The 25,401-nt window shown below is 35.5% G+C and overlaps 1 protein-coding gene across 8 annotated transcripts in view; it reads right to left on the reverse strand.

Annotated features, from left to right (window-relative positions):
• Positions 1–624: 624 nt before the first annotated feature.
• Positions 625–25,401, reverse strand: part of LOC128997743 (adenosylhomocysteinase-like 1) — a 55,094-nt gene continuing 30,317 nt past the window's right edge. For 7 of the 8 annotated variants that reach the window (XM_054423398.1, XM_054423397.1, XM_054423395.1 and 4 more), the window contains 12 exons: positions 24,686–24,832; positions 22,687–22,787; positions 21,571–21,642; positions 20,352–20,382; positions 19,602–19,769; positions 18,684–18,834; positions 17,830–17,982; positions 11,385–11,550; positions 9,426–9,593; positions 8,727–8,805; positions 8,421–8,541; positions 625–7,203 (listed from right to left, as the gene is read on the reverse strand). In XM_054423398.1, coding sequence (XP_054279373.1) covers positions 7,197–7,203; positions 8,421–8,541; positions 8,727–8,805; positions 9,426–9,593; positions 11,385–11,550; positions 17,830–17,982; positions 18,684–18,834; positions 19,602–19,769; positions 20,352–20,382; positions 21,571–21,642; positions 22,687–22,787; positions 24,686–24,832 — 1,364 coding nt within the window. In that variant the 3' untranslated portion in view covers positions 625–7,196. Of the gene's footprint in view, positions 7,204–8,416; positions 8,542–8,726; positions 8,806–9,425; positions 9,594–11,384; positions 11,551–17,829; positions 17,983–18,683; positions 18,835–19,601; positions 19,770–20,351; positions 20,383–21,570; positions 21,643–22,686; positions 22,788–24,685; positions 24,833–25,401 lie in introns of those variants that run through there. The other variant, XM_054423392.1, reaches the window with a different exon arrangement.

The following is a 25,401-nucleotide window of genomic DNA, read 5'->3' on the forward strand; positions in this document are numbered from 1 at the left end:
TTTGAAAATAGCCACTTTGTTCTAAATTTTATGAGGATTACAAATATATAATAATATAAGGAAGTAGATTTGCAAATAAATAAGTTATGGGCAAAAAACAGATTTCAGTACATAGCGTTTAGCTAAGAATGCATAGCCTAACCATAGCTAGGAATCTGGCTGATAATTTACATCAATATCACTACCTACTTCTTCAGGATCATCAACCAGCCCTTCAAAATCACTTAAATCTTCTTATAATGCACCACGTATATCACTACTTTTGGTTTTTAACACTAAAACAATGATAAACGTAATAAAACACATCAGTCATCGGTCCGAGGGTAACCTAGCTGTTTACAAATACGCACGTCAGCTGTCTGCTACAATTACGATCGGCTCGGAGAACATAAAGCGCTTAGAGACAGACCTCTGGAGAAAGCTTAGAATCTAACGAAAAGAACGATACCTAACTCGATCCAGTTCAATCAGATTTTGTCAGTCATAGAGCCTTCGCCGTAAACAGTGTTTGTGAGTCGCTGCAGCGACACAAAACACTACACAAAGTGTGTTATGTGTCGCTGCAGAGACAAATAACACTCGGAGGGTTAAAAAGGAAAAGGTGTGAACAAAAAACACAAGTAATAAAGTGTTTAACCAAATATATTTACAATATTCAATTATACATGTCCATACCCTGTTTTTTCTAAACTACCACAACCAAGATTCAAGCAATGGATCATACGTTCGATGCGGCATCTGATGTGGTGTTCAGGTAATTACGTAAGGAAATCATCTGCGCAATGACTTTTGGGGATGGAATGTTTCAACTTACGACAAACATTCATTTAGAATATTGACAATTCATCGAGCTCAAACAGTTCAAACAGCAAAACTAGTTAGAAATGAAAACAGTAAATCATGGTGCCAAGATTTTTAAAAGCTTGGTGATAAATTCATGGAATAAATATAAATTAATATCGACTCTACTTACCAAAACTATTCAAAGCTTACCGACAAAATCTGAGAAACTAGGTAGCTACACGTTTCATAAATGTTTTACTATAAATAATAAATAAAGCTGTTAAGGCCTACATTCTTAAATATTATAACGAGACAAAAATAGTTCTATCTTTGTAATTGTTAAGCTAGTAAATCCTTGTAAACAGTGACTTAGCCCACTCGTCTGGTCGAGAGACTGCAAGGAAAAACTGAACATCAGACTAGACAAAAATAAAGCTCTGCTCACAACTTGACAACTATGTATATAAATATTAATCAACTTTGTAGTTAGTGTCTGTAAATGTTAATATGCTGTACTAAAATTATGCAGGTTTTACAAACTATGAAACGCTTTCAATGTAAAATTTACATACAATGAAGTCACTAATATGTTCGCTGTAACAGAAAATTTACTGTTTAATCAAATCACAGAAGTACAATGGTTGCCCATAAAAGTCTCCATCGTGCTTCGTGCTCCTGTCACATCCAAGCAAACCTGTTCAAATCTCAGACCAACATTGTGAGCCTTGCTTCATCCACAACTATTAGCTGGTCTTCACCCCTATGGGATGAATAGTAACGTAACAAAAGAGAATTGACGCTCCCGCCAAGTATCAATCCATTCTAGGTTTCTGTAGGAAGGAGATCAACCCCTGTAGATTACTGTTTCTAGTTGACATATATGCAGAAAATGATTGTTATGTACAAGGATAGGGAGACAGAGTCCAGATTAGCCTAGGTAACTTAACACACAGAAAACACATAACAGACTTCCACTAAAGTGGACCTTCATGGAATAGCATTGAAAGATACCATACTTGCTCGTCCTAAAAATGAAGTGGATTATTTAAACATCCTTGTTTCAAGTCATCCAATGTATGCACCACTTACTGTTTTTGCCAGAGGGTTTTTGCTGAATAAGAAGAAAAGACACAAGTGGTGGAATCTGATATAATTTGTGAATGCTATGATCTACGTCACCACAGTGAGCACGGTAATATATCAACTGTGGATATCTCACTACCATAGAGTCAACCACTTACATAAGGTGTTCTTACAGGTCAACAGAAGAGAGTTTGACATACCGTATCAAGTGTAAACGATATAAAAAATATGTCTATGGTAGAAAACATGCGGCAAGTTAGGGTTGTACCTTATGCATGCAGAAATGGAGTTTGGGAAACAAAGACAAAAATGTGTATGGAGAAAAATGGGTCCCTGCGACATACGTGGATACGACCAAAGTTGACTCACCTTGGGAGTACAGAGAGAGGTCAACGATCTTCTGGTGGACAAACGAACGGTTTTATGGTGCTCACGGAAGATTGTACGATGTTAGTGGTTACAGGACATATCTCGGCCCAACTCTGCAAGAAGCGCATAGAACACTGGCTGAACTACGGGAGAACCTTTGGCAAGACTGGTACACGAGGCCATGTTTCCTGTCTACCACCGTGTACAATGTTAATGAACAGACGTTCACACAGATCACAACACTCATTGAGTACTACGTTCTTCGCCGCAGTTTACTACGTGATCAAACAATATCACTCGAGTGACTCCGAGAAATTCATGAAAAGTGGAGAAAACGATTACTTTAACAGATTTGTAGGTACTTTCAGTTTTCTGCAGATAGTACTTTCTTTACTCCTGTGTTTTGCAATCAGTCGTGCCTTCATGTGTATGCGGGGAGGAAGAAAGTTTTCTGTGTGTTAAGTTACCTAGGCTAATTTGGACTCTGTCTACCAGGTAAGCTAGCTGATCCCTATCATTGTACATAACAATCCCAATAAGCCAATTGGCCTTTCCTTAACTTCTAACCTATATATATATATATGCAGAAACGTATTTTGTCATAGAGAATGTGCATCAGTGGCTTAGGGACCTCGCAAAAGGTCGTGAATATTTTTACAACGGGGTTAGCAGCGGGTGATCATCAGTTTCTATCAATACAGTGATTGAAGTTTAGGAAACTTTAATTGCTGATTTGGGTGTTGCAGACTTCCAGGGCTTGATAGTCTTCTAGAGATGTTCCTTATTAGTTACATTCTCTCTCGTTAAGTAACATCACGATCCACAAGCAAAATACCTATCACTTCAACCACTGCTTCAAACGAGACTGACAACAGTCGGCCTACACCATGAGAAACATTGTGCAAATGTTCAGGACCACCTCCAAACTCCTCCGCCCCTTCACAAATTACGTCGATTGTGTCCGTTAACTGACATTGACTTAAATCCTGAACACAGATGTAATGTCAGTATGTGATTTTTGCATGGCGGGAGCATCAATTCTCTTTCACAAAAGTTTCAAATACTATGACGAAACTAATCGTCTCATATGGGTGAAAAGAATATGCTGGAATAGTGCTGGATGAAATAACATTAATAACATGATGAAATGGGCATGAGATTTGGTCTAATATTTAACTAGCTCGCTTAGATGCGATGGGACCTTAATCCACGGAAAACCCTCGTAATTTCATCAATCTTGGTACCACAATGTTAATTTGTGGTTAATCATGATATAAACTTTATACATAGGCCTAAATACTTCACTTGTATCGTAATTAAAATAACATTCTAGTCCATCCACCTTTTGTAATGTCCCAGCATGGATTATTGAGGTCAGTTAAATACATTGTGATCAATGTAAGCGTACATTAACAGAAAATACAATTGGAAGACCTATTAGAGTCTTGGGAACAGTTATATCTTTACGTTGAGTAGGCCAAGAGGCTCTTGGAGTGCAATGAAAATAGTCACAACCAAATTTGGACTTCAGTCAATCTATATAACTGGCTAGCTCTCCAATAAAATTCAATTCTGTTAGTAAACTTTGAGCCAGCAAAATAACTACAAGCTTTACTGTAGGTAACCTATCTTTTGGTAACATCTGTATTTAACAGTAAACATAGATGATTTTGATAAATACTTTGCTTTTTCTGAGCTCTAAATAAATTTAATTTGTTCTTACAGCAAAATAAACTTTTTAAGTAAATTTTATTTAGGTATATTAATTATATTAAAATAGTGCCAGTAAGTTTTATACAGTGTAAAAATCCTTGTAAGATTAAAGCTTCAATAAAATAAAATCTGAAGGAAATATGATTGACCTGGCTTAAAATATTAGGCTAGTTTTACTAACATTTCTAAGAAATTACAAATATTATGTTTTACAATACTTAGGCTCATAAACTACAGAAAAGAAAGCATTAAAATAGCAAAAATGTCATTTAAAGCAGCACTATGCAATAAAACATGGAATGACATTTACAGTCAAATAAGTTAATCTGACTAAGCAACCACAAACTCTACCTAACTAATTAGTAACTAAACTTACATAAATAGCTTTAAGTTCACTTATAACTTATACAAATATTCGGGTATTTACAATTAATACCTAACACACAGCAGTGAAGTCAGTAATGTTTACATATCACCCATTTTGTCGGTAAAGATGTTAATTTATATTATATGAAATTCCATACAAAGGTGGATTTGTTTGATTTCTTTGTTATAATTTGTTATTCCAATATATATTTTTTTATTCATCTCGGTCATCAAAACCTAAAGCAGAGAAAAATTACAAATTCAGCAAATCTAACAGATCCAACCTATAAGACAAAATTTTTAGAATTTCACGTAATTGTGTATAACTTATAATAAGCTGGTAAATGTAAGCAACAAGCACAACCTTAAAATTACACACTACATACACAAAAAAATAAAATTTGTATCGATCACTACTGACTGGTTCACGAAGAATCAATACAAAAATAAAATAGCATTTCATGCTTAAGTGCAAAGTAATAGTGAAGAGGGCTATTATTATGACTTGTTTCTTAAGTGTTAGCTTAAATCTACATATATCAATTTTCTAGGTGGTTAAAAGCTCATTTTTAAATGACAAAATATGGTATTACTAACTAGAACATAAAAAGATAGTAACTAAAACAATTGTTTTCTTTCAAAGAACTTTACCCAAATCAAAAACTCACGGAAAAAATTGTAAATCCTCTCAATGCTTTAAATTGGAATCTAAAATATTTTGTACACCTATAAAATAATATATAGGCCTTAAGTTAAGTTTGAAATTGCAAGTTCGAGTCTTGGACATCGGGGACGTTCTTAACACCCATAGATTACAATACAGTTTAGACAGTTTGAGTCGTGTGTACAAGTATTTAAATATTATGTAATTTCCATATATCTACCTCAACTCTATTCTTTTACTGGTTAACAACAATAATACATTAATAATACTGAAGTTAGAAATATAAATTCAAAATTGTGCAACTTCTCTATAGGCTTAACTATACAATACAAAAATATGCTTTATGTAAGCTAGATTAGGCTTGGTAAGACCTATTTACAAATTCCACAACATCAATTTAAATTCATTAACTCTGCAACAAGAATTTTACAGAAACGAATCAAATAGGTTGATTGACTTGAAGGCCAATATTAGGTAGGGAGTGTCCATTGGGGTTCATTATAAATTATTGGGCGATTCTCCTTCATTGAGCTATTTGTAGGACAAAGTTATTCTGTAATAATAATGACACACCAAGATAGGCAAAACATTCAATTCCTTCATTACCTACTCACTCTCACGTAATCCTTAGACTTTTATCAACACAAGAACGCAAAGAATAAACAAACATTTTTTTAAACAACGAACCAGATAATAAGCGATTCAACGGAGATATTTTTGGGTTGTACAGCTCGTTTGGAACCAGGAACACTATAGAAGGTTACAATTGCTACTAATTCAATTTGGTTAATGATAAAATAACCAGTTTAGTGTTATTACTAAAAATGTGTCTGCGTTAAAAAAATTCAATTTAAATATTTCGATTATCAGGCATTATCCTAAATCCTAAAAGCGTGGAGGGACTTAACAATAATATCAATTTTGTTTTTGGTACAACTATCTAAATGCTTATGGAATAGTGATAACTAAAAATGCATGAAACAGCCAATCCGTTCAAGATTTTCTGGTACAGTGTATTTTAGTGGAACAGAACCAAAAAAGGAATATTGTAAGATATTCCACGAATTAATTATAAATGATAAGAAATGTTCAAAGGGTAGAGAATCGTTATTATCAAACTTTCCTTTTCTCTGTTACAACAGCCTAGTTCAATACCAAAGTATTTTGAAGAGGGAAAACAAAAATATGAGCCTGAGAAAATAACAAAAGAAGGTTTTCTATTTGATACCCTATGTCTCAAAGGATAAAGGAATCATAGGGAAGAAACAAATCTGACCATGAATATGATAAACTCAATGGTAATTCAGGCTTGATAGATTTACTGAATCAAGTCAAAGCTAAAGAAAGAAAAGCAAAAGTGTCTCCGGAAAGGAAAAGTGTTTTTGTAGCCGCAGTGCCTTTCAACAATAAGATTTTCATTAAAACCACACAAATTGTTTTTAGGACAAATGTTGTACATAAAATACTTTGCCTATACATAAATCCTATACTAAACAAAATTTTCTATGAATTTCAGAGGAGTTTTCTCCACGTCTAAGAGAATATATTTTTATCTAGGTGGGCTCAAAATAGTAACATATGGCGAATAGGCATCAGCATGGGTGGAATCTGAACCTAAGAAATCTACAACCACTGATTCAGCAGTGAACGAAAATAAATAATACAATATATTCAATAAATAAATATTTTCCATGCGATAAATAAATATTCTTCATGCAAAGTTTAGACTAAATTATGTTATCTTATATTTAAAATTATGTTTGACCTTTACTAACAAACAAAATATACAAATTCCCCTAAACAAGAAAACCCTACAACTCATGAAAACCATACAACTCATATAGTACTTTCCTTCAATAAATAAATATTTTTTTTTGACACACAGTTAAAACTATTAAATATCAGAAAAATATATAGTAAAAAAATAAATATTTTGATAAAATATAATTTTAGTGGTTTTAAGTGCACAATAGGAACGCAATATTAACTAATTTTAGAATAAATGCAGTGAAAAGCAAAATGAAGCGAGAAGTACACTTAAATTTCAACAGTATTTTGAAGGCGATACTGTTAAAATGTACCGAGGGAAGACATAAATGTTAACAACATGTAACATTGCTTGACTTTGAAGCTAACATGTAACAATCCTGGATCCAGAGGCAGCATACATTGACCATGGTAGAGAACATCGGCAGAACACACTCCTGTGACAATGCTTCTAGTATCTGGAACAATGGAACGCATACTATAGTGGCATGACAAGGTATTACTACAAGACGACATAAACAAAACATGTTCAATAGTGAAAAGAGTAGGAATCTGCAGGCCAGACTTTTAAAATTTGGCTACGATCTTTTTTTTTGCCTGAAGGTCTCTAGCCAAAATCGGGTTACTTTGGAATGTACTTAACGATTAAAACTAAATTATATGAATTGTAACAGTTCAATTGGTTGATACAGTACTGAACATCATATCTCGTGGTCACTGCGAAATTGTGAAATTCGTCCGTGGTCAAGGTGATATTGTGAACTCCTTACGCGGTCATGCCAAAATTGAGAACATCTTTTAAGGTCTGGGTGTTATCGTAATCATCTTCCATGGTTTTGGCAAAATCGTGAATATCTTCTGCTGTTACAGGAAAATTGTAGACATCTTCCGCGGTCACAAAAAACTTTTGAACGTCTTTCCCCGTCACAGCAAAATCGTCAACATCTTCTGCGGTTACTGTGAAATCATGATCATCTTCAGGGATCGCAGCGACATCATCATTGTCTCAGGGATCGCAGCAAAACCGTCAACATCACCTGCTATTGCGGAGGAATCGTCAATTAACCATTGGACATCTTTGCAGAAACTTTTGAAATTGTAAAAATAAAAGCTTGGTTTGCCTGGATAAGAAAGTTGAGTCACTCGCCCGCACCTTTAACATGATTCACCCAAACCGAGCTTGACCTGTAAATTATTTCCGGCCTGAACCAAAACTATTTTGGAGCTGCAGACAAATATCCTATGTCAGTCATTAAAGGAAATATACAGTGAAAAGCGGTGCTGTTGGTTGAAAAGATAGGAGAGTGAACATGATTTATGGGTTACAGCAGCAAGTTAATTTTCATCCAATGACCAATATTCAGTAGCCATCATTCAATTAATACGTATTTTTCTATCTTTAACTCAATTATTACAGTCTAGATTACTTTTAGTTTTAAATCTGTTCTTGAATGGCAAAAAAGTATAAACTGAGTAAATGGATTCTTGATCACAGGGAATGAAGACACTCTTTAGTGTGTATCCACCAAAAACTTGTTTTAAGAGAGTTTGGATTTTTGTGTCAATAAGATAAGAAAACAAGGGAAGATAAATCTAACTTAATCACTGAATTATTCTTGATGTTCATATGTATGAACTTAAAAATAAACTAAATAATGATATAAAGTATTATCACCTGTAATAGTTAGGCTTGAAGGGACCTGCCTTATTCAGTCCCATGTACTTTGCCTGTTCATCCGTCAATTCTGTTAGGTGAGCATCAAATGTGGGCAGATGTAAACTTGCAACGTACTCATCTATAAACATAAAAACATAATTAGCTTTATGTAAATACTTTAAAAATAACTGAAAACTTAAAAAGTTACTGCAAAGAAGTAATGTCTCGCCCAAATAATCACACACTCATTAAAAGTTCCTTCAAATATTGTCCATTCACAGTATTAAAGCTATATTGAAATCGTTACAATTAATTGTTACTCACCCATCTTTTTAGGTAGAAGATAGACATCAGACTTGTAACGACCGTGAGGAGCATTGAACAGTTCTATCAGGGCAAGTGCCTGCAACAATAACACATCAAAAACTAACAAATGTAACAACAGTTAACTATGTTTCAGTGTCGTTGTCACTTGGATATTTTGAGTTGTTGCATTTATAAAATACTTGGTAAGAATGTTAAGAATCTATTTTAGAACCTGGCAATAGTAACTTAACTGCTGATGTTTGGAACATACTGATGCTTTTATTTTTCTATAACAAATACATTTTCATTTGAATAGGATTTCATGATTGTATTGTTCAATTGAAATTGACCATCATAAGTATACGTTATTGCAATGTATGTGGACCCAGTTTATTGTCACGAGTATCATTATAACTAAAAATAACAGTTTATGATGTATTGCCAAGCTTAACAGAAAATCCGAAGTCAAGGCTAGAACATAAGTTAAAAGACAATTTAGGTGTAGCAGGGTTGGCAAAATGGTGACCTGGTGACCAACCTAACAGAAGACCGCAATGGCCAGCAGTGATGGCCGTACGACCTGAGATGGCGCTGCATAAACAATGATAAGCTGATCCAGAAACAGCTGTGGCCAGCACTGCCGTCCATTCAAGGGCAAATGGTTAATAAATGCCACTGGCGTAGATAGACACAATAAAAAAACTTAGAAAATGTTACCTGGGTGGCAGCAGTGATGGAGACGACGAAGGACGGCAGACTGGAACAGCTGAGGTTTACAAGACGACCCTCAGCCAGAAGAATGATGCGTTTGCCATCCGGCCAGATGACATGATCCACCTGGGATCTCACTTTCTCCCACGTCAAGTCTGGCGTGCGTAGACTATTCTGTAACCAAACATCACCTCGTAGAGTCAGTTCTTATTAGAAATGCTCGGAACTGTAATTAGAGTTTGGCTATTTGTTAGATAGTGCATATTTTTGTGATGAAATTGTTTAGTAAAACTCCAAAATGACAAAAGCATTATATTTTTGTCAGTAAAATCAAAATGGCTGTTGTCTGCAACTCTACTGCTGCGTAGTTCTAATTTTACAGTAGATTTGACAGATAAGACAATACAATGTAAAATAATTACTTCCCAATATTTCAATTTACAGACTATGAGGCTATACAGTATAAGCCCACTAATTCGGCATACGTCTAAAATATTTATGCTGTTCTATGTAATTTTTTTGGTAGAGTCAAATGTGGTCAGTAGGTTTCCCGAAAGAATCCCCCTTCAAGTTCAAAGAATTTTTCATTCCGAACAAAGACCTGAATTTTCTGGATTGAGATAGCCTTGGTCATCTGAGCCTGATCTCTGAAATGGAAGTCTAGTCCTTAAGTAACATATTTTAAATGTTAGTTTGCTAATTTTTGTTGTCCTCTTAACCACACTGCCATTGATTGACATCACTGCTATACAGACAAGCTGCAGCCAGTCTTTTTTACAAAACAAATAATGTAACTAAATGAGCCGTCCTGGAGGTATGCTAATGTTCAAATTGTATTTCCACACTTAGTTGATGTCACTTAAGATGCAATAGCTTACACTAAGTTTGATTTTGAGTTTGGCTAGGTTATACAAGGTGTTTTCTATACCGCGCATCCCAAGTTAAAAGTACTGTGAGGCACATTTTTCTTTACTTCATTGTCAATCAGCTGATATGCGTTGTTGCATAATTATCTTTGAGTTTTAGTGTTGTTGGAAATTTATCATAAATAAGACACAGCTTAATGAAAATCAAATCAGTCATCTGGAAATTCGCTTAGTCTGCAGGTTTGTTGCGACAGGGGTATTTTTGTTACTACCAATACGGTTTCCTTAAATTTGAACTATTATTGACATTTACAAATTTAAGGAAACCGAATCTGTGCTGAACAAAAATACCTCCGTCGCAGCAAACCTGCAGACTAAGCGAATTACCATTTGCCTTGTTTAATTTATTCTTAAATGTAGAGATTTGAGTTTTCCTTTAATTTGGATTCGGTTGACTTAAATTTGTATATGTCAATAATAGGTGATTTATTAAGTACGGAAATCACACCTGGAAACTTAATTTCAAATCTTTATTCCCATAAAAATGATTTACCTTCAACGTATTATTCTAACTCTTTGAGATTGGGGAATTATCATGTTGTGTCTTATTTACAACAAATTTCGAGTTTCACTAAACGTAAACCTCTAGAACTAAACCTCATAGATCTATGCAACAACGCATATCGGCTGATCGGCAAGTAAGTAAAGAAAACAGGGATACCAACATATAAGGTTGTTTTGTCATTAAAATGTGTCTCACAGTAATTTTAGTTTGGGTTGCATGTTTAAAAAAAAACACATTGTCGGAATCAAGTATTTGACTTCAGCACACTCTATAAGGTCAATTCAGCTACAAACAATCATTGTTATTCTAAACCTGGCTACAGCTTTGACATGATAGCGGCATTTATACTTCTTTCAACAGTCAAAACCACCGATTAAAATTTAATCAACGGTTTTACTTCTTGACGCCATTCTTGTATATACTTGGGTATATGGCTGAATAAAGATGTTTTAAATTGAGTTCTAGGTTTCTAAATAAAAAAAACTAACTGAGATATTTAGTGTTCCACATAGATTTCTATATTATAATACTTACAACATCAATCTCCGTATTGGAATGGCCCATATTGCAGACGACGCAGCCGTTCTTCATCTTGTCCATGTGTTCTCTGGTAACGACATTCTTATTTCCTGTAGCCGTTACGACAATATCCACATTGCGTATCACCTCATTCAGCTTCACCACTCTGAATCCGTCCATGCTGAAACAAAGTCAAATACTCAATTTCGACTCAAATGTAACTTCCAATTGCATAGTTCAGAGATAGGCCTAACCAATTTTTCTAAATGTAACCGTAATAGGTATGAGGACGTCCAAATTACTAATTGACCCCACTGATAAGGGTTGGAAAGGCTTGCTGAGCCTTAAGAAAGGGGACATTAGTCTACTAGTAGGAGTGTTAACAGGGCACGGTCCTATCAGGAAACATCACAGGACCATAGGGAGGTCACAGACAGACCTCTGCAGGTTCTGTGAGAACGAGGTAGAAACCTCAGAACACTTATGGCTGGACTGTCCAGCGTTAGCCCATAGAAGGTTGTATTTTCAATTTTCAACAGAAGCAAACAGCCAAAGCTTGCCTAAAAAACTGTTTCCACAATATTTTTAATTTTCAACAGAAGCAACCAGCCAAAGCTTGCCTAAAAAACTGCCCTATTTTTTATCACACAATATTTTCAATTTTCAACAGAAGCAACCAGCCAAAGCTTGCCTAAAAAACTGTCCAATTTTTATCACGAAATTTTCTCAATTTTCAACAGAAGCAGCCAGCCAAAGCTTGCCTAAAAAACTGCCCAATTTTTAGGCGCTGTCCAGAAAAACCAAACTATGTCTAAGACTCCATGTGGTGCATGTGACCTTGGAGTCAAGTACTCAGCAATAGTTTGCACAGGTCCTTGCAGAAAGTGGTTCCATTCTAAATGTACTGGAATGTCAACAAGTGATTTCAGAAAGATCATTAAAGCTGGTTACAAATCATGGAGCTGCAAAGAATGTAAACTTCAAAGGGACTCAATCCCTTTTCTGCCTACATGCACAACCCCCTTAATCGATCAAAAGATTGAAACAACCTCTGAATGTCAAGTCAAAACCAGCTCAGAAGACCTTCAAGCAAAAATAAAACAATTTCAAGCTCAAGAACAGGAAGACTTAGAGACATCCCTAACTTTAGCTGCCGAAGTTGGTAATGTCCTACTTACAGAAAACAATAAGTTAAAACAAGACCTACATGATTTGACTATAGAAAATACTAAACTAACCTATCAGATTTTCAACAAAAATAATTCTCTTGAAATGAGTTATGAAGCAAAAATCGAGGAACTAGAACATGAGAAGGAATCTTTATTAAATCAAATAACATCGATAACAGAAACCTTAAATGAAGCTGAGCAACAGCTAATCAAAGAGAGACAACTCAGAGCTGAACTAACAACAATGTTTGAAGATCAAGACAAGGACAAAGATCAAGTAATTTGTAATCTAGAAAAAGAAATAAAGAACCTACAACAAACTATTAAGAACCCAACAAAATATAATGTTTCTGGAAATCATCAAGCAAAAAACACTTTAACATTCAAAAACTCCGAATCTCAAACCCACAGCTCTGAGCTCCCAACACAAAACAGCTCATTGTCCCTGCTACTTGAGCTAGCGAAGCTGAAGACCTGGCAAGAAGAAACATAAAACACTTTAACAGCAATTAAAAGTAAAATATTTCAGCAAGAGAATGGCAAGAATACAAACTTCCCCAGTGATACACAACCCACACCGTCTTGTGAAAGCCCGAAAACCGATGCAAACGGAAGAATAAGGAAACAGCTAAGGGTAATGAATAGAAATATTTTTAGTGTGTCACTCCAGATGAAAAAAAGTAAAGAAAAGGACATAAACATAAACAATACAAAATCGAAATTAAATACTCTCCAGAGCAGTTTAAAGTCTACTCCTTGCCCTAAGTCCACTCAATGTGCACAACAAGAATCTCCCATCATTGATAAACTTCCTGCTAACAGACAGACATTTAAAGTACAAAAAGGACCTCCCTGTACCGCTAAAAAACTACTACCAAATGAATCACTTGAAGACTTTTTAAACCAACACATGGAGTACATAAATGGGATCTCACACCATAAGCTACCACAATGTAAACAACATAACCAATCAATACTGAAAGACTCAAATCAGACCCTAAACCATTTTTTAGGTGTGAAGAAACAAACAGACGACAAAACATAGAATCAACTTCCCCCCTGAATGACAACAACCAAAACACAAACCCCAAAGCACAAAGAAGAGATAATCAGGGACATTTAGTAATTACACAAAATAAAACAACCTCCATCACAATTTTTCACCAAAATGTTCAAGGTCTTAGGAAAAAGATTGAAAGAATAAATCATCTAATGAGTGAACTCAAACCCACTATCTTGGTGATTACTGAACATGGACTCAGCTCAGATATGTTATTACTCACTAAGATTAGTGGGTACAACCTAGTCACATATTCATGTAGGGAAGAGCATAGAATGGGAGGAGTTGCAATCTATATCCAGGAAACTGCTGCTATCAAGGCAGAAGAAATAGAAATCTCCAACCAAAGTTTAGAGTTAGTTTTTGAAGCAGCATTAGTGAAAATAAGGATAAAGAACAAAAACTTCTACCTACTTGGTATGTATAGACCACCAGGGGGACAAGCTAGGTTAGCCATTGACATCCTATCAGAAGTTCTGGAGTCTCACAGAACTTCAAGCTGACACCAAGACCGTTGTATTAATGGGCGATATCAATATAGACAGGCTAACTGAAAATGCCAGTAGTAACTATCTTGAAGAGGAACTGTCAACTTTTGGAGTTAGAAGACTACCACTCCCAGCGACAAGAATCACTAACCATTCAGGAACCTCTATAGACTGTATCTGTACGAATACACATGATAATGCTATAGATTTTGCTATAATTAACGCTGGAATAGCACATCACACAGTCCAAACATGTACCCTCAAAATACAGAGTGAAGTTACTGCTAAAACGGATATGTCACAAAAAAGAATTTTTTCAATAAAAAACCTGGATAGCATGAAAGACGAACTCTCCAAAGAAAACTGGATAAAGGTGCACAATGCCCCTGATGCTGAAGAGGCATACTCTGCATTCCAAAGGACTGTAAGGCTCATACTGGACCATGCCTGCCCTATCAAAAAAATAAGAGCTAAGCAGAAAGGACAGAAAATTAAGGTTCAGTATGATGAAGAAGTCAAAATACTAAAAGAAGATTTTCTAGATGCCTTACACCGATACGAGCTTACCGGAAATGTAAATGATAAAACAACAATGTCGGAAAAAAAGAAAACATATGATTTAAAGCTCAGGTCCCTCAAGCGACAAGCCACTGCAGAATACATCACAAGTGCTGATAATAAATCCAAAGCTGTCTGGGAGATCATCAACAAAGAAAAACAATGTAAACAGAAGGAAGAACCAAATCTGCAGCTGGAAATAGAGGGAAAAATATTAGATAACCCTACTGACATTGCTGAACACCTAAACCAATATTTTGCAGAAATAGCAGACTCCACTTTAGAGAAAAACAGAAGCCAATTCAAAAACAAAAAAATTACACATCCACTATTTCTACCACAAAGCAATGTCCAGCCACTAATTTTAACTCCTACAACCATTAAAGAAGTCTTAGCAACAATAGCCTCACTGAAATCAAAGCTGTCATGTGGAGTAGATGACGTGCCATCAAAAGTTGTAAAACACTGTGCCGAACAACTGGCAGCTCCACTTGTCAGCATAATAAACAAATCTTTTAGCCTTGGACAATTTCCCTCCGCCCTAAAAATAGCAAAAATATACCCAAAGCACAAAAAAGGCTCACGCACTAAACAAGAAAACTACCGCCCTATCTCATTAATATCAACCTTTTCAAAAGTAATAGAAAAGGTTGCTCTGTCAAGAATGCTGAGTCACTTGGAAAGCAATGATCTCATCACTAAAAACCAACATGGTTTTCTCAAAGGGAGGTCCACCACCACAGCTCTAACTAGTTTAATCGAACAAATCATTGACCATCTAGAAGCACGCAGATATGTATCAACAGTCTTACTTGACTACAGCAAAGCTTTTGACTGCCTGGGCCATAATCTCATCCTAAGGAAACTCACAGCCCTAGGAATAGAGGGAATGGCCAAAGACTGGGTGGCAAGCTATTTGAAAAGATGTACACAAATTGTCGAAATCCAGCAAAACACAAATGGGAGAAAATCTGTACATAGGTCCACACAACTTTCGATCAACAGGGGAGTGCCCCAGGGCTCAGTCATGGGCCCATTTTTGTTCATCCTTTTCACCAATGATTTTCCAGATTTTATTAATAATGACAATTGTGAAACAATAATGTACGCTGATGACACAACTCTTCTATTTATGCACGACTTACCACAAGAATTACACTCCAACATCTTATCCTCAACAGACAAAGCACTGCAGTACTGCCTTCAAAATGACCTGGCCATTAATCCATCAAAAACAACCCAGTTAAATTTCAGCCGAAAACATGAACAAATCCAAGAAATTCCTGAAATAACCGTTGAAAAAAACTCAAAACTGCTGGGCCTGACAATTGATGAAGACCTCTCCTGGAACGACCACATACACAACCTGACCAAAAAACTTGCATCTGGTGTCCATGTAATAAAGAGGATGAAATGGATAGGAGGTCTGGAAACAGCTAAGACAGCATACTATGCTGTAATAGAATCGCATATAAGGTATTGCTTAATATCTTGGGGAGGAACATCAGAAGCAAACCTCAACAAAGTGTTGGTACTCCAGAAAAAAGCTGTCAGGGCACTCTCCGGCCTTGAGCGCTTAGACAGCTGCAGGGAAGCATTTAAATCCCTTAAGCTCCTAACAGTGACAGCAGTCTACATCCATGGAGTTGTCCTGTACACAAAAAAACTTAACCTTCCCAGAAATGAGAATTTTCACTCCTACCACACCAGAAAAGCAGCCGACTACAACCTTCCGATCCACCACACTACACAATACAGCAGAAAACCCTCTTATATTGGCCGAAAAATCATCAACTCTCTTCCAAACAACCTCAAGAACGCAACAGGAAACCAATTCAAACAGCAACTCTGGGACTGGCTTGTGGACCGACCGGTGTACTCCCTTAAGGAATTTTTTGACCAATTATGAACTTTCAACACAAAAGAAAATGTAAACTGTTAAAACAATCTAAATGTTAAACATTCTGAATTTTTCTGACGCCATTGTATTTCTTAAAGAAATCACAAATAAAGATAATTGTCTATTGTCTATTGTCTAAGGCTTACATCTCTGGGGAGGTTATTCCTGGAACCAACAGAGATAAGGAAGCTGGGTGTCTTTCAGCTCCTGGGCTACTTGAGATGCCTAGGACTGTCAGAATGAATTAAAGGGTGCTACAAAAGGTCACCAGGCCGAAGTAGCTAGGGGTATGCCATTACCCCAGCCCCCACAAAAAAAACCGTAATAGAATAATACTTGGTCATAGTAAACCTGTTGACTCAGCAAATACAACCCGTATACAACATCTACTTGCTGAGCCTGCTTCCCATAAACAAAACAAGCTGGTTAGCGAACTCAGCTAGATTCTAGCGTTTTTTTCTAAACTTTACTAATTTGAGTGATTTATTGAAAAAAAAAATTTAAAGCTCAAACTCTTAGAGAAAATAAAATGTTTTACCTCCAAATCCCATCCTGGGAAAATAGATTGTTACCTATTCCTTTATTTTTTTTTATTTTATTTTATTTTTAAGAAAAAGAGGTTGGCGGCCTCTTTTAACCTTGCACTTGCCCGTCCACATAGACTACAGATCTGTGCGTGGAACGTATTCAGCAAAGCAAGGGGTGAGCCGGTACAGTACAAAGGTGAACTGTACTGATAAAAGTTTGTGGCAGTGACCAGGATCCGAACCCTCGACACTACTGCTTTGGGCTCAAAGTCCGTGACGCTACCAACTGAGCCACTGACTCACCATTCCTAAAATTAACTGATTTGTATTTGTTATAAACATACAAATATTTTCAGTTTAGTCTTTAAAAGTTTAGCACATTTTAATATATCATGAGTTGAGGGTTGGGCAAACACAAATATCCAAACCACAACAGCAAATATATTTCTGCATTGATCAAAATTTTAGAAAATATCTTAAAACAGAATGTTTATTAGAAATATGTTACGTCTCAATAAGTTAAATATATTGCACATACCTTTTTTTTTGTAGCCTACTTATTGTTTAAGTACTAAATGATTTAAAGGTGCTCAGAGGCGTACTGCACTACCGCCTGACTACTGCGACCCGAGCGTCAGTAGCCCAAACTACGTTGTGAAAATCGGTAACAACTATTAGCATTATCTGTATATATTTAGACATGTACTAACTGTTTGTATTTTTATGATTGCTAGGTGATGTAAATGAAGCAGTCTTACCAAGCTTGAAGGCCACAAATGGGGTCGATCTCAGTGACGTAAACCACACAACCCAACCCCTTGAGAGCTTGACAACACCCCTTGCCGACTTCTCCGTAACCGCAGAGAACAACCTGCTTGCCTCCAAACATTACGTCAGTCGACCGCTTCAAGCTGGAAAAACACCACAGATACAAGTAAATAAATAACCCTGCCGCAACAAACATGCAGACTAAGCAAATTTCCATTTGCCCAATTGGATTTTTACTAAAATATTAACTGCACTAGTTCAATGTTTAACCTCAAAATTTAAGCAAACCCATCCTTCTAACATAAGTGGGAGCCAACCACCATAGCCAAACTGAGAGATTAAAGTTTGTATTGTCATTGAGTATACACGTACTAGAGTAGGCACTCAATGGGGTCTACCGTTACCTAAGCAGCGCTGTTGTATGGTAGTGTCAGCGGCCTGAACTACGCCACCTTGAGCATGTCGGTAATGCAGTTTAGTTTTTTTTTATGTGGCGCTTATTGTAGGTTGTAAAATGTCGTTTTTGTTGATGAAATTTGTTTATTTGGCTATGATTTCGTTGTTTTTTAATCCATGTTTAATACTAAATGATTCAAAGGTGCTCAGAGGCGTACTGCACTACCTCCTGACTAGCCCGACCCGAGCGTCAGTAGCCCAAACTACGTTGTGAAAATCGGTAACTACTATTAGCATTATCTGTCCCCTGGCCCCCTCCAGTGACGGGTCTGTATGGCAGGCTTGGACACAGCGATTCGTGATGATGCCCCAAATGTCAAATAGGCCAAACAATGCAGTGATTAATCATTACCTAACCTAACCTAACCATAAGTCCATTGAGTCTCACCTGTCAATGATTGACTCCCGACAACTGTAGAGATTATCAAACTTTGTTTTGGTAACGGAATCATTAACATTCATCGCAGGTACTGTTAGTTTCTGAGCTTTGGACAGTTGGTAGAGTCGATGAACTCCTGTGACGCTCTCTTCAACGATTCCTGGGGAAAAATGGAAAATTTACACTCTAAGCTAAATGTTAATAACATAACAGTTAAAACTATTTGTATTTAGTTTATGTGATCTAAGAAGGACCAAATATGAAATAACTAAATTTAAATGTTCAGGTATCATATTATGATTTAGGTTCTTTGTACTTCATGAGTGAAGAGCGTATCCTGGGTTCATTTAAAAATCTTAAATCCCAGAGAGCAAAAACATGTGATTTTGGGAGTTGTAAACTAATAATAGCATTCAATATTGTATCATTTTAATCCATCTGCATTCAATAACTAACTTTTTTTAACTTTTAAAAATAGGACACAGCTGGTCCAGTTGTTGAAGTGCTAGACTTCTGTCCAGAACCCCCAGGTTCAAATCTTGCCAATCACTAATGACTTTTAGCTATGTAATAATGTGAGTCTGAGATTTAGGGCCCACATTAACCTGTGATTCTACCAACCGAAAAACAAAAAAAGAGCAAGTCCCTCATGCTAGGAGGGCTTTCTCTACACTGAAAAACTTTCTTCACTAAAATTCATAAAACATTTATTTAACATATTTAACAAATTACCGAATAAAGGTGGATAACCTGTCTGTTCCTGTCGGTTCTATGTCCTTCCTGTTCTTCTTCTAAGGTAAGATAGCTGCTATCCCCCTTTATTCCACAAATAAAAATCGTGGCTTAGAGCCTTTCCTTAAAACTAACCTTACAAACAAATTAGACAATTTTAAAATATTTATTGTACAAGATTAGTTTAAAATGTACCTTTAATCATTTTAAACATAGTAGGGTACTTCTTGAGCATGAGGTGAGTAGCGTCGCCTCCGTCGTCTAGAATCATGTTGGGCTGCCAGTTTTCCGCATTTATGCACTTGTCTATACACCACCAGAAATCTTCTTCCGTCTCACCTCTCCAGGCGAAGATCGGGTAACCTTTACACAACACACAAATAGTTATAAATAAATTCAGCAGTATTTGTGGATTATAAATGGTGGATGAAAGGTGGAGTATAACAACAATTCTGAGTTTGGAGTCTTTAGACTTAATTTGACTAGTTTCAACCTCTCCACAAGGTTTTGTAAGCTCTCGTGAGAACATTAAAATTGGGAGAAATTTATGGCGTCTGCTATAAATTTCTTGAATTAATATATCTATCAATTCAATACAAACTGGTTAGCATGATAGTAATGCCTACGTATGCAAATATTTGAGCAAGATTATTGTAATATTTAGCTCGGATTGAGGTTAAAAGGTGGGATAGCTAATCCACATGTTTAAAATATTGTGTGATTGTTGCACTAACAAAAAGAGATTCTAGAGCAAATAATTAATTGAAAAAGCTTCTAAAGTTATTGTGAATAGTAAATTCAAACACCAAAGACACAGTAAATTTATTTGTTTGGTGGATATTGGATATTTGTTATATGTTCTACCCATTGCTTTCCTGAGGGTAGGTATATTTCTTAAATAAAAACAATTGTGTATTGGTAAATAACGAATAAATAAAAACTAACCTGCTTCAGCCAAAGCAGCAGCAACTTCATTCTGAAACAATCAGAAAAAAATAGTATAAAGAAAAATATAACATGGAAATATATTAAAACATGAAGAGGAAACTCGGCTTATTCACTCACTTTGCTCACTAGTTGCACAAATAACTATATTTACATACTTCATTGTAGTTGTTAGCCTCCGTATTGCCAAATAATATTAGAAACGATTTAAATACCTGCTATTAAGCAATCCAGTTTTGTTGTTAGCACAACTAATCTACTCGTATGTGTGATTGACAGGACGCAACCTGGGATGATAAGATAACGGACGTACACCACTAAACTGACCACCCGCAGTCTGGACTCAAACTCCGCTGGGTTAGCGTCGTCTGTTTTCTTAACTGATCAGTAACCATATGTCTCGTATTCGTGTTTGTGTCGTGTTTAAATGTTTATTTATTTTTGTGTTAATATGACGCTCTTCGTATGAAGAAAGAAAACTGTCCTTGTGCAGCCTGATGATGGTGTCACACAGACACCGAAACTAGTTGTGCTAACAAAAAAATTGGATTGCTTAATAGCAGGTATTTAAACCTTTATTATAATATATTTACATATTCGTGGGAGAATAGTACATGTGTCAGAACAAAAGATTTTAGATTGTCAAGTTAGGTTCTGGCCCTTAGAAAACATCAAGAAAGATCCTAAAATGTTAGGGTCTTTTAAAAGTGTTTTAACAGTTATTTAAACTAGAGAAAATTTGTGTGACACACTGATCAATTATAATGCTTAACATTTGACCGAAGAGCGGCAAATACAGGATCTGATACAAACGAAGGCTGTGACGGAACTAAGCAGCCTAGAGTCGTCAAATGAGCTGGAATGTAGAGAGTTGATGTTGGGCAACTGGGCAATATGGAGTTTGGCATTCAGGTTCACGCAATTTGTCTTTTTTAAAACCTTGTTATTTTACAGCCAAATCTTGAATGGACAGTTTAATTTTCCTTAACAATCATTGCTAAACTCACTTTCCAACATCCTATGTTCTTGTAAGAATGTAATTTTGAAATTTTGAAACTAACTTAGAGTAACAACAGGTAAAACACCAAACTCTAAGGCTCTACAAGGCCATAAAATTAGTACATTTAATTCCATTATTGATAACCATTAATTATTCGTTTACACCATAATTGTGCAACAATTTGTTAGTGTGTTTTATATATAGAGATATTGATATTACCTGTGTGGAGTAGATGTTACAAGCAGACCATCTAACTTGGGCTCCCAACTCTGTCAGAGTTTCAATCAGCACCTGTCAATCAACAAGGCTTATTATATTCAAGGAAATGTTCTCATGGTCAGTTAAAATTTAACAAGTCTATATTACTACAAGACACTTTTTTATGAATGATTCTAAGAATTGGCTTGCACATGTGACTTAAACCGTAACAGTATTTCACCGTCTTCAAATTATAACGGTTGTTAATATTTACAAACTCTATATTGATGTTTACAACCGTTAGCAAGAAAAAGGTGCTTTCGGCGCGGACAATAAGTCCGGGGACAAAGGTAAACCCTGATAACAGTCACCAGCTTACGTCGCAGGCCGCTGGAGACCACTGAACACGGAAGTAGTTCCTGTAGTCACCGCTGAAGCTCGCTACTTCCGTGGCAAATAAAACCAGCCAGTTGAAGTCAGTTAAAAGTCAGCCTGGCAATAATTAATTGTATTTAATACAATTAGTATTGGTTATTGTATAAAGACTGGCGAATTATCCAAACATTTAATGTTTTATTTTAGTAGATTGAGATATTTATTTACAAAGACCGGCAAATTAGCCTGACAAGGGTGTTATTTTAGTTTATTGAATTATTTTAATTTAGAAAGACTGACGCGTTAGCCTGGCATTTAAAGTTAGATTTTGGTTTGTTGATTTATTTAATTTAATACAGACTGGTGAATTAGCCTGGCACTTAATATTTGAGAGTAAAATAGAGTTGACAATCGTTTTAAAAGTGATCATTAAAGCGATGATGAGTGTGTTAACATCGTTGACCCCCTGTGGTAAGGTGTTACTCTGAGCTTTATCAGACAATAGATGCGGTTGGATCAAAATTGAATCGCGGAAGGACTGTGGAGTTTCCCAGCTCAACTTGAGCGACTCCGAGCATTTTATTTGTTAAGGCAGTACGGTAGAGCGTAGGACGGGAGAGCTTAGATAGAAAAGCCGTAACCCTGGTACACCTTACAAAATCTCCACGAGACATGTGGTCTATGGTAACAGGCATATCCAGCTGTATGTTTACACTACAAGCCTGTGTAGTCTACATATTGGCATGATGTGAGCATACATACCGCAGTCTGAGCATTGATGTGAGTACAGCCAACAATCTTGGCCGACTTCAGAGGCTTGTCATCGCCAGCTCTTTTCCTCAAGGCCATGATTCCCGGCATTTCTGTATCAGAAAAGAATCTATAATAAGTGTTAAACCGAGCAATCTTCACCTTAGTGGAGAAAATGTGTCTTTTACCAAATACCCAGAGGAAAAGCTTTTGCCATCCCAAAATACCCCCGCCGCAGCAAACCTGCAGACTAAGCGAATTTCTATTTGGCTGATTGGATTTACACTGAAATGTCTACTTAAAAATATAACATTTATTCTTGATTTAAATAGAATTAGTTTAACAAGTACTTAGGTTTGCTGCATCAGGGAGGGTAAAACTGTTTTTTTTTTTTTGTAAAATGTGAATAGTTAGTAAGAAATAAAAACATTTTCCAAATTTGATCAAAATATGTTCACAAACAAGCAAACTACAACAGTTTACTTATTCTCCATAAGAATAACATAGGAATTTTAAATTTACAATTTTTTTGAATTTTCTCCGTAACCATTAGGCGCATAGTAACGCTTCAATATACTAAATTATTTGTTTTTTTAAGCTCTACAAAATGGTTTGGAAAGAAATTGCTAAATTTTATGTTTTTTGGGTTAAAAATGGGAAAAACCTATTTTTACCCCATAAAACCCCCCGTAAACCTCCGTTTCCATGGTCCGATCATGCTGGATCGCGAACTCGTTCGAATAAACGTACTTTTACACGTTTGTACCACATTTCATCAAAATCGGATCATTTTTGCTCGAGTTATCGTGCTGACGGACACATATATATATATATATATATATATATATATAAATATATATATATATATATATATATAAATATATATATATAAATATATATATATATATATGAATTTGAATGGATGGTGTTTTTGGCCTCTAGGGACCTCAAAACGAAAAAGTAAATCGGTCCCGGGTCCAGGTCTTACCATGAGTACTACGGTAATAGCTTATTTTACCTATATGGGAAATTCGCTAAAATGATACTTACTGTAAAAGACTACTTAATGAATTAAACACTTATTTTCATGACATTTCTATTTGCATAATTTAAGTACAATATGACAAATATTGGGAAGGTAAAACTTCTATGTGAGGTTATAAGTTGCTGGTATTTAGAAATTTTATGTGCTTATATGGACTTCAAGAAAATACATTTTATATCTGTATAAACAACAATTTGATAACTCTTGTAAAAAGACAATACAGAAGCAATCAATCAGAGCTATGTTAAAAATGAACAACGATGATTCTGCAAAAGAACAATTTAAACATGTTAGAATCCTCTGTTTATGGTTTGTATGTTCTTGACTGTATTATGTTTGTCAAAAACAAAAATTTCAATCCACCAATTAAAGAAAACAATCATAGCTACAATACACGTAACAAAAATAGCTTTGTAATTAGAAAACATAAATTAGAGCTATAAAAAAAAAGACTGTCAATGCAGAACATGAATTATTAAAATTTATTCCTTTGCACATTAAAACAGAACAAAAACCCAAAATTTTTAAAAAACCTCTCAAGGAATATTTAATAGACCTATCCTTATACTCTTTAGATGAATTGAAAATGTCTTTATCGTTGTTTTAAGAATAAGTTTTAATTTATTTGACACTATTCATGTACAACCATGTATACTATGAATAAAGATTCTTGACTACGACTATGACTATATATTTGGGTAAAACTTTGACAATATCCTCATTTCCCGACTAACTATGAACTAATGAAACTATTCTTATTTAATAATTTATATTGGTTATATTGGTTCATTATTTATTTACAATAGTTGAGACTATTTATTGCACAAACTTGTGTGCTATTCAAAACCACTAAGAACACTTAAATTCTATTCACATTATAGGGAAAAGAAGTTTATAAAAGGTACATAGCATACATTACATTTTACTCGAAAACTTATTCAAAATATATTCAAACGATGATCTTACCTTGTTCTGCTATTTCAATTTCTCTACGCCCAAAGGCATGTTGACTAACGTTGCGAACACAAAAATCTGTGAAGTTGTTGGAACTTTTTTGTAGTTTTTCTCTAGGAGAGACGTCATCCTCATCTGAGCTACTCCCGGTGTATGAAGCTGAAACATCAACGGTAAAAATTACCTCCAACTTTCAATCGTAGGAACCTCGTATGTATTAGGGATAGAGAGGGTACCAAAACATCAGGAAAAATATATTCCCGATAATTAGGACAGGAATACATTTGATTTGGGATTTTCATGGGACAGGATTTGTCCTAATCAGCGATTATTTTCGCTTTATTAGTGACGATGATGACATCTCCGCGATCGTAGGAGACATGTTGACGATGGCGCTGTGACAACACGACGATGCTGGTGCACCGATCATGGTACTTGTTGGAAATGGTATAATCTATTGGATCGATTAAAGTCATGATGCCATTTTGATACACATTACAAAATTTATTATTACTAAGGCTAATACTGCTTTTCTTCTGGTAATACCTTAAAACCCAACACAGTTTAAATAAACGTTGGTCTGTTTAAATACCTGGTATGGTTAGCTAGCAGTGATTTACAATTAGACTGATGTTTCATAGTGAAACTGTACCAAATATTAAATTTGTTGGTTAACTATACCTGGGTTTTTTACCCATTATTGGTTTTTATAGAACAGTTCCACAACT

This window comes from Macrosteles quadrilineatus, unplaced genomic scaffold, assembly GCF_028750875.1.
Source record: "Macrosteles quadrilineatus isolate MER2022 unplaced genomic scaffold, UCM_ALF_1.0 Scaffold_7__1_contigs__length_78375512, whole genome shotgun sequence".
In the NCBI taxonomy this organism is placed as follows: domain Eukaryota; kingdom Metazoa; phylum Arthropoda; class Insecta; order Hemiptera; family Cicadellidae; genus Macrosteles; species Macrosteles quadrilineatus.